Source organism: Varanus komodoensis, unplaced genomic scaffold, assembly GCF_004798865.1.
Source record: "Varanus komodoensis strain SLA01 unplaced genomic scaffold, ASM479886v1 scaffold87, whole genome shotgun sequence".
In the NCBI taxonomy this organism is placed as follows: domain Eukaryota; kingdom Metazoa; phylum Chordata; class Lepidosauria; order Squamata; family Varanidae; genus Varanus; species Varanus komodoensis.
In genome coordinates, this window is record NW_025336565.1 from 696,920 (window position 1) to 711,572 (window position 14,653).

At 53.0% G+C, this 14,653-nt stretch overlaps 1 protein-coding gene across 1 annotated transcript in view; it reads right to left on the reverse strand.

Annotated features, from left to right (window-relative positions):
* Nucleotides 1-5,865, reverse strand: part of EFNB3 (ephrin B3) — a 35,270-nt gene extending 29,405 nt beyond the window's left edge. Inside the window, exon 1 of the mRNA XM_044417227.1 lies at nt 5,747-5,865. Within this exon, the coding sequence (XP_044273162.1) occupies nt 5,747-5,865 (119 nt within the window). The remainder of the gene's footprint in view (nt 1-5,746) is intronic.
* Between the last annotated feature and the right edge of the window lie 8,788 nt (nt 5,866-14,653).

The window sequence follows — 14,653 nt, forward strand, 5'->3', positions numbered from 1 at the left end:
GCGGAGAGAAGCGACGAGGTACCCAGAACCCTGTGTCCGACGGAAGGGAAAACGGCACGTGACGCACTGCTTCTGTCTACCCAGGTGTCGCCGCAGGTGGGCTTCCTGGCCGGAGGAATCTCACAACCCCCCCGAGGTGCAGCCTGGGGCCCTTCCAGTGGGAGGCCCACGGAACACGCTCTGCTCCGCCGGGTCTGCCCACGCTCCCGAAGCACCTGCGGCAGGGGACGCCGCTGGACAGGGGCGGTCTGCGTGCTGCCCACGGGGCCAGCCGGTGGAAAAGAGCAGCCAGTTGTGGTTTCCAAGGAAAAGTTGCCACAGCCACGCGCTCAGGAGGCAACCTCAGAGTGGGCGACTCGCATCCGTGGCGCTCCCGGAGAACCTTAAACACAAAACCCTTCAGGGGAGGTGGCTCACTTGTTAATACGGATAACTGAGTGCTTGTGAGACAAGCCACTTATCCACCAACAACCAAAAACACGATAGAAGAGTTCTCTGTATTAATGCCAACGCTTGAAACCTTTCCTCCTGACTTTTTTCTACCGCCTAGGCCAAAGAAAGGCCCAACTGCCTGCCAGCATCTTTTGCCAAGCATGGCTATATTTACCAGTCTACCTCTGAGGTAAGCTGGAGAGTTGAGCAGGTGGCCCCTCTCTCTGGGGTGACCTTCCCCAGCCTCTCGGCACCACGACTGAACCACGTTTCCCAAGAACCTTTGGGGAAACAGCAAGGTGGGCTGCACTGGCAGTGAGACACACAGACTGTCCCGACGTCTCCACAGAGTGGGATGCTCTGGGAACCGGGAGCCAAAGCGTGGGGCCGACTTTGGGGCAGGGGGCTTCCATCATCTCAGGAGGGAGGGAACGAGTCGGGTGGGTGGACTGGGTGGCTTCCAAGCACGGGACTGCTTGCATCTTCCTGGGGTGCAGACGGACCAAAGTGGGCCCATCAGAGCAGAGGACTCGAACAGCAGGCACCTAGCGTGCCTAGCAATAATTGCAATAATAATCCTTGTGATAATTCTTTCATCCACACAGAATCCTGCAGAATTCAGGGTAAGACGGTGGACGTTTTGCAGGGGATGGAAGGGTGCAATCCAGTGCCTGGGAGCTGCAAGGTCTCGCCCGTCTCAGCAACCGTGAGGTTGTCCTCTGAGTGGCTTTTTCCACTCACAGGGCCGGAAATAGTTGGCCGCACCAGCCACCCAGCTTTGAAGGCACACTGCAAGGCAGCCGGAGTTGGGCAATCTTCGGGGTAGAATGCCCTAGAGCCAGCCTGGCTCAGGAGGGAGTTGGGTAATTTACCTGGTTCGCCCAGGAGTGTCTCCTCTGGCAAACAGGGACTGGAAAGAGAGCTGGGTGGGGGCCTTCCATCTCCTTTAGCTGCAAATACATGATGGGCAGACGAATTATTTTCTTCCTCCAACCCCCAAGGCGAGATGCAGTCCTCCCCATGAAGCCTGGCCTCTACAGCAAAAAGGGCTAGAATCTTGGTTTTAAAAAAGAGGAAAATGTGAAGCGAGGACACTTCCAGACCCTGCGCCACACCTATCGTGATCTTGTGGTAACAAGTTCGACATGGGTGGAGTTACCAAACGTGCCCAGGGCAGAGTGCTCCTCAACGCCTCCACAACTCCGCTCGGTGCTCGGTGTCTGCGGGACTGGAGCCGTCGCTGCACCTCTTCCGGTGCGGGAACCAGCCGGCCACTTGGCTCGTTAACGCCGGCTGGTGTCTTCGTGGTCGGGGCAGCCGAAAAGCTCCTGGCATTTTGCTTGCTTTGCTTTTTGCCACTTGCATAATCCAAGGTGTGATTTTATCCATTTGGACAACAGTGCTCAGAACTAGGGGGTGGATGTTATTCTAGAGAGACTCAATCCAGCATCGGAAGGTGAAATGTTTGGTGACGGGGAAAGGCGATGCTGAACATGCTTTGTGGTGGTGGCAGAAAGCGCCCCCCGAGTGGGGGGGAAGCGCACGTGCCGTCTGATCTGGTTGCGGCCGTTCTGAGAAGGTCTCGATTCTGCTGGACACGCATTGGATGCAGAATACGAGGGCAGCAGCCGTGCCCAACTCCATACCCTTCAAGTGTGTTGCGGCACAACTCCCAGAACCCATCCAATAAATGTTGAAAGGATTATGGGAGTTGTAGTCCAAGAGGTATGGAAGGCATCGAGGTCAGGGATGATGCTCATGGCCGGTGCTCTACCAGGGGGCTTTTGCACTCCGAAGAGCAAGCCGTATCCGGATGCCGGGGATGGCAGGACAAGGTCCAGGCTGGAGCGGATCCGTCTGGCTCCCTGGATTCTCCTCGGGCACGTCCGCCTGTCTCTCAGGCTTACAGACTTCGCCGGCTGATGGGCAGAGCCAAACTGGGAAGCAGCTCTGTGCGATGGGGACCAGAGCGGCAGTTGAGCCCCCGGCTCACCCTTCCTGGGGCAGCTTCCATGACTCAGGCCGTATCCCCCCTGCCCCTTGCCCCCCGATCTGGGGAGTGCCAGACCTGCAGATTCCAAACACGCAACCTTCCTTTCTGAAGGACACGCTCCGTCTCGGATAGGCTGGCCAACCTCCTTCCTCAGCACATTCACTTGTCACATTTAAATCCATCTGCAAATTACCAGACGATGAATTGACCAGGATGTCAAAGGAAGTGCAAAGCGTCTTCCAGTTTAAGCATTCAGAGCTAAAAATCATTGGGGGGGAAGAGTATCTTTAAAGCCATTTTATCTCCTGTTTACAATCACAGGCTAAAGTTGAAAACCAATGTGTGCCTTTACACATTCAGGGCTACCAATCAATCAACTAAAAACATTCAAGTTGATTAATCTATCGCAGCCCTACCTCTTAGGGAAAGGGGGAAAATGCACACAGGCACACCCAAAAGTGCTCCGGTCTCGGATACCAGAAGCATCAGTGGTAATCCCACGCCAGCAGATTCCACAAAAAGAGGAGCCCCACAGATGCCACACAGCACACCTCGTCCCTCTCCCCTCCATCTTTTTTCAGAGGGGCACTCCAGCATGCGAAGGCGACGGGGGCAAAGTGAAACCACAACTGCTTGGATGGGAACCGAAGACTCGCAGACCACACGCCCTGCAGCCCCAGTCTCCTTAGCACAATGCAAAGCGGTTCCTGGATGTGGGGTTGTTTGGAAATAACTTTTACAAGGAGCAGCCTTTTGCTTGCCTGATTTAAACAAGACACGGCTGACTCAACGGGGCAACTCTTCTAAGACGGCATCGCAGCTCCTCGATATTTCCACGGGCGGGGTGGGCAGGAAAGGAGCCCTCAATTTTAGACACATCTGCAGCCCCGAAGCTTCCTGCACCGTCCCCCCTCCTGGACCAATCTTTTCTCTTTCAGACCTCCCTGCAAATTTATAGACCAAATCAGATATTCCCCCACCGCACTCCAAAGTCATCACGGTGGACCATCACCCAAGACCCCAGTGCCACGAGAAGCCCTGAGCAGCAACCCCACCAGGCAGGAGTTCACATTTTCAGAACAGCCTCGACACAGTGCTTGGAGCGGGGGGAGCCATCCACCGCCCCATCCAGGCCCCCCATTCATTTCAATGGGGCACCATTCCTGAGGGTTTCGCAGAGGTTCTGCCCCCAGATGAGAGAGAAAGCGGAGGGGCGGCAACTTAGGGAGTGAGCGAGGAACCTCTCAGGCCTGCTCGGTTGAGGTTCGCACTTTTATTTCCTTTCCCCAAACATTTCAAAGAGAGACCCTTCCCCCTGCCCGATTTCAGCTTTGTTGTTCTTATAGTTTGGTTATCAAAGGCGGACATCCATCAAAGAGTGAGAGGAGGGATGGAATCGGGTGTTCGAAAACATTATTTCCTCCCTTCCCTTTGTGGGAGATTACTAAGGTGAGGGAAGGAGAAGGTAAGGGAGAGGAAAAGCACACTCACCGCTCCATTTAGGCAAACAAGCTCATTAAGCACTAATATATATTTCTGTTGCTAGGAAGCGTTTCCTCGCATGGCGACAGAGCGCAAATTGTACCACTTATGAATCATAGGGATTTTTTTAATGTGTGAGAGAGGATTTCTGACAAACAACCACCATGCCCCCCTCTCCCTCTCTCTCCCTCTCCATCCCCCCCCCCCCAAACCCTTCAGCTCCCCCCACACCGCGACCAGTTTTTGGAAACGAGCGTCCTCACAGCTCGCAGCTCCTACGTGTATTATTCCAATTCGGCCTCCTCCCCACCCCCACCTTGACAAAAATGCGCACGGAGACTTGGGTTTCAGAAGTTATTGGGGGCTCAGCCACAATTGTTAACAGATGGGGAGTAATTTCTGGACTCACCCGGGAGGTGTGCGCGTGTGAGTGTGAGAGGCGTAAACGCAGAAAGAGAAGGAACCGTGTGCGTGCGGGGGGGGGGGATTGTTGTCCACCCCATCGCAAGGGACACCTCTGGCACCTCAGGGGAAAGCCGGCAGGCACCCAGACGCCCGTTCAAGGAAAGGGGCAGCCGAAAAGGGAAAAGTTCTTCATTTGACCTATTAAAGCTCTGATCTGGAAAAATGGTGCGAGCGTTTGTGCGTGCTGGCATACAGGAAAGGCAGAGAACAGGCCAAGGGACGGGTCTGTTCCCCATCCTTCCCTGGGGGCTTGCAAAGGGTCATGCCCGAAGGGGCTGATGCACTGTTTTTACAGTGTGAGCCCCATGTTTGGGAGAGAGAATGAGAGAGAGAGGGAGAGAGAGAGAGAGGAAGGAAACAGGTTGGGTAAGAATACAAAAAGCCCCAGGTAGCTGCAGAAGCTTTCCTACAGACCCACCCAGATCCCATAGTGGGAGTTCTGACCTCCACGCCTCGGAGCGAGTCCAAAAATCAAGTCGGCCACGCGAGCGGCGCTTTCCTAGCAACTGCTTTGAAAAAGGCCGCGATGGCAGGCAACCCACGAGCCCATCATCCTGCTTCCTTCCTAGATTTCCTGGCCGAGATTGGTCAGCCCTCTCGGCACGCCATCACTCGCAGGCGGCAGCCACGCCACGCCGAGCCGGCAGCTCCACGAAAATCAACTTCCAAGGGGACGTGTTTAGATCAGGGGTCTGAGATGGGACACACACTTGACCACTAACTTTAAGATACTGTGTACTATTTCCCTCTCACACACACACCAAATGCGTTGCCTTTTCCCCTGGACAACCGCGCTGAACCACACCAACTAGTCAAGACATCAGATAAACTCTTTGACGAAGGGGTACAGAAGGACGAACACTTCTTAAAAAGCGCACACGCACACAGATCAAAATGCCCGCAAGCCGATTTTTTTAAAAAGCAGCTCAAGAATGTAATATCTTCACTGAGTTTTGCTCTTGCCCCCCCCCCCCAAAAAAATCATCCAAGAACAGGAGGAGGAAATGGAGAGTCTGAAAGTTTGCAGAAAGGAAGTGTGTTAAAATTTTAGTAGCAAGTGTGAGTCTACACCTTCCTCCAGGCTGTTTCCTTCTCGTCTGTTTTACCTGAAACTGACCACCACCAAAACGCTGGCATTTCAGACAGCTCCAAACGTCCACCTTTTGCCCCTCTGTTCGCTTCAAAGATTTGCAAGGCGAGAATCCAAGCGAGTTTTAAAAAATATAGGCTTTTCGGTTCCAAATTCCTTCTCAGCCACCATCCCTCCCCCGTTTTTACAAAGACAAACAGCCAGGAAAACTTGCATATCACCCACCCAGGGCACCCCACCAGAAGGAGCCTTCTGGGACCCACCAGCTCTCCATCTCTACTTACTTTTTGTTTGAGGTATTCCAGTAAATGGGCTCTAAGCTGAGTCCTTCTATGAACCAGAGTTCCAGCAAGGAGAACAACAAGCCTGAATAAAATCCAACCCAGGAGATCCCCAGAGCCATAACTGCAAAAGAGAAACAACTCCTTAAAAAAAAAGGTGGGGAGTGGACTCACTCCCGTCTTCTTTCGCTCTTTGTTTTCCTTCTTTGACAATCTCTCACGCACAAATTCCAAGAGGCAGTAAGTATAATGCTCCTTTGGAAATGAGGAGGGAAAAAGGAGAAACGCATACAATAGACATATATTTTTTAAAAGAATATATCTACTTCCCTCGGTCAGTAAAGTTTTATAATTCCTCGGTTCTGCACAAGGTTTTCGGTGGATCCGGAAACTTTGAAGCACCTAGAGACATCCAGAGAAGATGGAGACAATCTTGGGAGAAAGGGCCGCATCTTTTTTTGTTGTTTTGCTTGGAAAAAAGGAGGAAAAACGGGGGGAAGTCACCAAGAAAATACAGGAAAGCAAGGGAAAAATTTCATCCACTTAAGCCCCCGAATGTGTGGGTCTCTCTGTTCTGAGATCCTTAGGGGGTGCTGGAGGGAGGTGGGTGAAAGTGTGTAAGACAGAAGAAAGGGGGCTAGAGGAAGAATTCATTTGACCGCCCCCCTCTTTTTTATGCCTCCTCTCGGTCTGATTTTGGGCTTTGGTTCCCTCCCACCCTTGCGAAAGCAATGAATAACTCCCAGCGATGAGGCAGAAATCCTGGGAATAAGCAGTGGAGAGATTTTTCCCCCTTTTTTAGGAGGGAGAGAGGGAGAGAGAGAGAGAAAGGGAGGAGGAAAGAATTGGTGAATGCGAAATACTGGAACGAAGAGACACTCAAAATGCATTCAGGGAGGTGGAGTCAGGAGATGAAAGAAGATACGGAGTCAGGATTGAAGCCGCCTGCACGTTAAAAAAAAAAGCACTCCAGTGAAAAAGGAATAAACCAGAGAGAAAGAGGCAAGGAGCGGAGAAGGATGCCAACGGCGTGCGCTAGCGTGGCTGGTGGAAAGCGAAATATTTTCCAGCCTCGGCTCTCCCAGCCAGCTCTGTCGAGAATGCGAACAAAACAAATGGACGGATGGAGACCTGGTGTGCTGCTTTCAAGAGAAAAGCCGCGGAAAGAGGGATCTCAAAAACCGAGTTGCTTCTCTGCCCTCCCCCCCTCCCCAGGTGAACGGGGAGGTGTGTTAATGGGAGGGCTGATTTTAATGGAGTCAGCATAATTCCAGGGAGAGGGAATTGAGGAAAGATGAGGGCGCACGGCAGAGGGATGCAGGAGGTGTGGAAGCCGGGCCTGGAGAGAAGGGCCTCTGGGGAGGGGGCGGGCTCAGGCCCGGGCCCGGGCCCGGGCCGAACCTGGCTAGCTGGCAGCAGAGCCAGGAGAGATCCGGCCGTCCCTGGGCCCAACCAGCAGGAAATTCTCCCGCACAAGTTTCCACTGCAAATACCAGAAGCAACGCTGGAGGAAGGAATCTCAAGGGCCTCAACACCCCATCACCATGGAGCCTGTTGCAGGGTCAAAGTTTGGGGCAGGGGGGTGAAAGGGCCAAGGGCATGGATTTCCAGGGTCCTTGGAGGGCCAGAAGAAGACAGGAGGCGAGGCGTCACCAAGAAGGTTCGGCTAGGGTAGCTTCCCTGCTTTTGCAGACGAACCCACACCTGTTGGGCTTCCACCAAGGTGGGGGCCCTGAACATCACAGGAGGCGTGCGTGGAATCCGGACTTCAGGTGCTTGTGCAGTAGGAGGAAAAGACCTTTTTCTGCAGTAAGAAGAAAAGACCGGAGTCGGAATACAGGGGAAGGTCCCCGTTGCCCACTGCCGCCTGCCCCGCCCTGTAAAATCCTGGAACCAGGAAGTGCAATCAAAACCTCCTGTGCTTAGCACCCCATAGGAGTGAACTCCATGGGTCTTCAGTTAGTAAAAGCCAAGCCCCACTGATTCTATGGGTCTGCTTTAAGTGTGGCCAAAGGGTGCAACTGCAGTTGGTAAAAAACAGCCCACGACACCCAGCATGCCTCGAGCTCACGCAGGGTAATGCTTGGACTACATGCAGCTCGCTGCCTATTTCAGGCGTGTTCTTGCCCACAAAGCCGCTTGCGTATTAAGAGAGCAACAGATAATTCATAAAATAACAGCTCAAGGGAGACCTACAGGAGAGGAAAAGTATTTTGGTAGCCCCGATGTTGGTTGGTGGAAGCCCCTGAGAACGTGGGGGAGCTGCACCGCTCTTTGCCCGTCCCCCCGAGACAAGTGAGCAAGCTTTTCGGTCCTTTCAGGGACCCCAAATCAGCTGCATGGAGGTGGCTACCTTGGCCTGCCCCCGTCATTGGGCTCGGCTGGACAAAAGGAAAAGCACCTGCTTTTGCACCAGTCAATTTGGCTTAATGGGAGGAGGAGAAGGCCAGGTTCTGGGTTCCACGGGAGAAGAATCTCGAGAACGAAAATGAGCCAGGTTGTCTACATTTCCAAAATGCTCCATGGGGTGAATTGCCCCTTGAGCATCACGGAACTCGTGCCTCTAGGGAAAGGCACAGGGTACGCACCCCAAACCCTGACAAGGAAGGGGAACAGGATGACCTTGCTGAAATCCAAGCACTGCCAGACCGCAAACCTGCAAAAACACCATTTTAATCCGCGATTGCGCTTGCTTTGCATATCGAATAAACATCCAGGGTGCTGCTTCGTTTCCTCAGACTGTGCAAGAATTAATCAGCAGGACTTCTAGCCATTGGATGTGGCGAATGCTATTAATACCAGGAAAACGGAAAGATGGATCTCCATCGCTAGCTTCGATCCAAGATAGTTAATTGAGACTGATTCATTCAAAGAATTTCTGTACATTTTGCATTTTCTTTTCTGATTTCAGGATTCCTGAGAAGTCTTTAAGGATTCACAAGAAAACAAAACATAGCTCCAGTAATAGGGATGATCCCTGCTTTGGTAATATCAGAAAGCTTCTGGTCCTCATTGAGGAATGATGTGAGCGACTCCTGCTGGAAGATGCACATCCGGATCCTTTTAAAATGGTGCCCCCAGGGCAGTGGAGAAAAGGCGGCCTGTCCCTCGAGTGAGCACACCTGCAGGATCCCTCGGAGAGTCCATGTTACACGAAGACGCTGGCCCAGAAGGGCAGATGGGAAGCTCCGTTGTGCGTTGCCACAAGCTGCTCACAGTCACACTGATGGGCAGCTGAAGGGGCAACCCTGCACAAGCTCGGGCAGAAAAGTCCAAGTATACTCTATCAGCCCTGCTGGCTGGGGATGCTGGGAGCTGTAGGACTCTCACTGCACCCCAAGAGAGGTGGAGGGAAGGAAGAAGGTTGCAAGGAGTCACGATGGTTTTCGTACACCCCGGCTCGCCCCCAAAGCTACCGCCCCGTCTGAAAATAGGCACAACTCAGGAAAGCAGCCTGTGAGCAGAGGGATGAGGGATGAGGCCCAGGGGCCCCGCTGAATTCGGCAGCCCAGCCCTGCCTCGCACAGGTGGCTGCCTCCCAAGATGTGCAAACTGAAGGAGGCCTGGTGTTTAGAGAGCAAATCCTGGCCTAGCTGGAACACAGATAGCAAACCACACAAACATGCTCAAAGGAAAGGACGAAGCTGCCCCTTCTGTCCCCTTCTGCATTGCTTTAATTACTTATTCACTATATTGACGCCCTGGCTTTTTTCCTACCAAGGAACTCAAGGTGGCGTTAATCATTCTCGTCTCCTGCTCTCCACCTTGTCTCCACAACAACAGCCCTGTGAGGTAGGCTGGGTTGAATGTCTGTGACTGGCCCGAAGTCCCCCAGTTGGCACCATGGCTGAGTGGGGACAAGAACCTGGATTGCCTGTGTCCTGGACCCCGCTCTTATCCACTACCCCACTGGCAAGGGAATGCTGGGAACTGAACCTCTTTTCTCCGTTAAGCCCATGCATAGGGTCACACCCTGAATAATCTTTTTTTCTCCTGCTGATCAAAGCAAGACTGATAGCTTGGAATCAGATGGACATGCCTCTTTTTGTGTGGACAAAGTTTTGTGACCTCTACATCCAACATCAGAAAAAAAAAATCAAGTACAAAGCTTCATAGAAACATCTTTCACTGTTCTGCAACTTCTCCTTGGACCTCTAAAAAGGAACCGCTGCAGATCAACACTGGTCCATGGACCTCAGCTTAAGACCCCCTTCCTTAAAGTTAACTTGTGAGGCTGCACCACTCTATTGTTACAGAAGTCTTCATGAGGGCTAGTAGCATGCTTAAAACTCGCGAGATGTTGACTCTTGCAAATATCTGACAAAGGTCAAACTGAGAAGAACTACCCCCCCCCCCATGTTGTGGGAAGCCTAGAATTTCCTGGAAGCTTATATAGGCCCTTTCCATTAAAAACTTGGACAATTTCTCCCACAAATCAGTCTACCCGTTGTGAGCCGCCCCAAGGCTTCGGCGAATGGGGCGGCTTAGAAATGTTTTAATTAATTAATTAATTAATTAATAAACAAACTACCAGTGCCTCATTCCAGAAGGCACTCTCAGTTCATGAGTGACATTGAGCCCCCAGCATATGGAAAGTATTCTAGGAAGGTTCAAGTCTAGAAAAAATACACTGCCAAGTGACTGCTAGTCATGATGCTGGAGTCATTATTGCAGAATAATGTGTAATATTTTGGCTTTCATTCCCACCCTCCGCCCCCATAGGGATCCAGGCCTACACATATTATAAACATGATGCTAGGGCTGAGTGTAGATTAGTTTGTGGGGTCCTGTTTTGAGTGGATTTGCCGGACCTCACGACTTCTGAGAGGCCGGAACATTTGCTAAGGGGAGGAACGGAATAGGGGGCGGGTTAGGCTGCAGATCAGAGTCCATCTGATGTTCTCTAAACAGGGTGGGCAAAAGCTAAAATAAATGGGATGTTTTATGAAAAGTTCCTGTCTTAATTAAGGAAATTTGGCAGCTGTTCAGGATTGTGGCATGTGGAGATGACTGGTGGGAATTTCAGAGCGGACTGCAAAATGCGAGCATTTGGGGGTGGGGTATTAGACTGGGGAGGCAGAAATTGGACCCCCCCACACACCTCAAACACACACCCTCTGATGCCCCGGAGAAATGAAGGTGAACCAGGTTCAAAAGGGAAAACAGCACCATCTACAGTCGAAGGATGGAAATGCGCGGACAGCGAGGAACGGAAATAAAGACACTGAAGAATAAGAAAAAACCCCAAAGCAGGGGAAAAGGAAGGGCGCTCAGCCCCGGAACCTGTTCGGGCTGACAGCGCTCAGACTTGTGAAGCATGATAAAGGGGAGAGGATTCTGGCAATATTCCCCCCCCGCAAAAAAAAAACACAACCCTTTAGGACTGCAAACAATGCACTGAACCCCCTCTCTCTGGAGCAGCCTTCGTAAGATCGACTCCCGGGGCAGAGGGTGCACGCAATTTAAGCCCCAGCAGCTCTCCTGCCGGAAAATTCAGATATTCACCCGAGGAACGTGTGAACAGGATGGAGGTGCCTCGGTCCCTGTGGGGTGGGCATGCCACAGCCCACCCCCACACAGGCAGATGCTCGGGGCAAAGCCCCTTAAACAGGAATCAGGGCTTGGAGCCAGAAGCCTCAAATCTGTCACTGCCATTGTTAGAAATAAACAGCTTGCTTGCTTGCTTGCTTGCTTTCTGCCAGCTCTAACCATTAGGTACCACTTCCCTTGGCAAGCATCCCTGCCTGGAGCCTGGAAGATCATCCAGGTCCCTTACCTGGGCTAACCTTAGGAGATAAGGCCATTTGGATGGGGTGCCCCACTGCCCTGCCCCAAAGGGAAGCCTTCACGGACTTTTAGAAGCTCAGTCCCTTCTTGGCTTTGTTGGGCAGCCATGCTTGCAGAGTATCTAAAGAACACGCAAAGGCGCTCCTCACAACAGCCCAGTGAGGTAGACCAGTGTCACTTTTTCCCACGGGGAGCTAAGAACCTGGACTGCAGCGAGGTTTCTGCCCCCATGTTTCCCTCTTCCTGCCACCCTTGATCTTGCATAACCTCTTCAGATTATTTATATCCTGGGCTTTTATAGTTATACAAATGCTTGGCAGATTTTGGAAAAAATTAATTTATGCAGAACATACAATTTTGTTTCATTTACATGCAATGGATGGTCACTAACTCTGAAGACTGCCGTATGAAATGCAGGAAGCATTGCTTGATCCTGGAATGGTTTCTGAGCTGTGCTGGTTCTCCTACCTTCTCAAGCTCTTTCTTTGTACTCTTAAGGGCTAGAAACTTAGTTTAAAATAAAACAAAAAGCATCGACCGGGGCAGAGAGGATGATCATGAACTCTGTTTATGCTACATTTCATCTTTTGGTGGAGTATGGTTTATAGTTCTCCTTATATGAAAAGGGGGCTGAACTAGTTGTGTAGGAGTGTGTCTGTCGCGCGCAAGCGCATGTGTGTGTGTGTGAAGAAAAAGAACATTCCAAAGCAAAAAGAAGACTATGTTTCATTCAGACCAGTTGGTGTTTTTCTTAAAAAATACTATGATGTCAATTTTCAAATTATACAGAGTTTTTCCTCTGGCTGGATTCTGCATAAAACAAAACATGCTTTTTCTAAGATACAAAAAGCTTCTGGCTTTCCCTGAACCTTTTAGTGGCAAAGAGAGAGAATTCCAGCAAGCAGAAACAGACCTGTTTTATAAAGGCGTTGTGGCAAACCCATGGCGCACCAGAATGGATGCAGAAGCTCACAGGGCCAGGGCGAGATGCTTCTCCAAGCCACACACACACAAGAATTCAAAGGGACTCCTTGCACCTAGAAATATAGCACCTCAAGAAGCGGGCTAAGGGGGAAACTAACTGACATGCAGATTGTCTTGCTGCAGGCCATTTGTTCTCTGGGAAGGAGGATCAGGCCAGAACCAGCTGCTCCCTGTTCACTGCCTCCCTGGCATAACTCCCGGCCCCTTTCAGGGAGTCAAGATAGCTGGGCTGGGGCTGGGGCTGGGGCTGGGGCTGGAACGAGGCAGTCGCTGAAGCCAACAGGTCTCCTCCGAGCACAGCCAAATTGCTACCCGGTCCTCTCTTAGGTGCAAAGAGATGCACAAATATTTCTCCATCCGACAACGGAAGGAGGAGGCCCTGCTGGGACAGCCGAGTGACAATCAAAACAACAGATCAGCAGCCGCTGTGCCCAAAACCCGCACGGTGCTCCTGGGCACCTAACGACGCGGAAGAGCCAAGCAGCATGGCCGGGGGGAGAGCGGAGACGACACCGCCCAGACAGCTTCGGCTGCGGGGCGGCGTGGAAAGGAAATGGAGGCGGAGGAGGAGCCCGCTCTGCGGAGGAAGGTCCCCGGCTCCTCCAGCGGAAAAGGCGCCGGAGGCGGATGGGAGGCCCGCCTCTCCTAGCCCGGGACCCTGCTGAGCGACATTCGGGGAGGACTGGCCGGCTTTCAGCCCTGGGCGCCTCCAGACGGCCTGGGGCGCGGCTGTGCTTCCCCAGGCACACCAGCCGCCGGGCGGCCCGGAGCAGAAAGCAGCGGACGGGCACGAAGGTTGGCCTGCCACAAGGCAGGACGGGGAGGCCTGGGGGCTGCAGGCCCTCGTGGCCTCTGTGGGTCCCTGGGGGTGGCCAGATAAGCCCCGGCACCTCTTGGCGGCCTGGAGGTGGATCCTCCAGCATCCTCCAAAAGAGAGAGGTGCGCAGGGCACCTGCGGCCAGCCCCATGGCGGGAGGCGATTTCTGCCTGCGCTCAGGATCCGCAGTGGCTGCCGTGGGTCTGAATTTGCCCCTTCCTCTCGTGAGCCTCAAACTCGAGGCAGGCAGTGCTTCCCCCAGGCTCCCTGGAAAGTTCGAAAGCGTGTTAGCAATGAGATTGCTGTCGGAAAAAGAAATTGGGATCTTGGGAGGCAGAACGGTCTTTGACGGCTCTAGTGATGTCCAGCAGGCAATGAAACCAACCTCTGGCTCAGGTCAGCCTCACAATCTCCATGGGAGGTCGTTATCACGTTATAACCAAAGAAAAACCCACTTAATAACCCCCTTCTCTAGCACACGGGCAATTTACTCCGCCATAACTAATCCACTCTAGCTCCCACCCTCTGCATCAATACAAGCAAGCTGGAAACTCAGGGACGGAAAACTTAACTTCATGCACAGAAGAGCTGCATGGAACGCGAGCATAGAAGATGCTCAAGCACCCTCATGCGAGCACGACAAACGGTTACTTCGGAAGTGCGCGGGAAAAGCAGCAAATCAGATATGCCCTCGTCGCAAAGAGCACCTCGTACTGAAGCAAGAAGCCGCTCTTCGGCTCTTCTCTGCCCCCCGGCCGAGAAAATCATGCCAGCACTCTTCCCGCCAGCGCAGCACCTGCCAGATGCATTGGGCTGCAATGCCCATCATCCCCATGGGGTGTGGGGGTGGGAAGGGCGCCTTGGCCTCCTGCCATGCCGGGCAGGCCTGCTCCCAGGCCCCGTGGAGGAGGGACGGGGTGGCGGGGAAGGGGGCATGAGGACGCTGGCGATCCGATCCATGCACGGCTTCCCCTTGCGGCGCCCCTGCGGCTCTGGTGGTGCTGCTACGGGGCCAGGGACACCCTGGGGCGAACCCAAGCACCCCTCCTTGGGCGATGACCCTTTTGGCCCCCATGCTCTGGCGGGGGCCCGGATTGTCTCCCCAAGCCCACCCACGCCCCCTCTTCTCCCCCTCGTGGCAGGCAAAGCTGCACCTTCCCGGGCAGGGAAGCACAAGCCCGGAAGGAAAGGAATCCAAAGAGAGGACCAGACAGGCTTACAAAAAATGCACCATTGGTTCTTTAAGCTCAACCCAGGAAGGTTTTAAGGGGGCAGGCAGTGGGGCTGACCTGGGGTCAATTTTTGGGGTGCTCTAAAGCAGC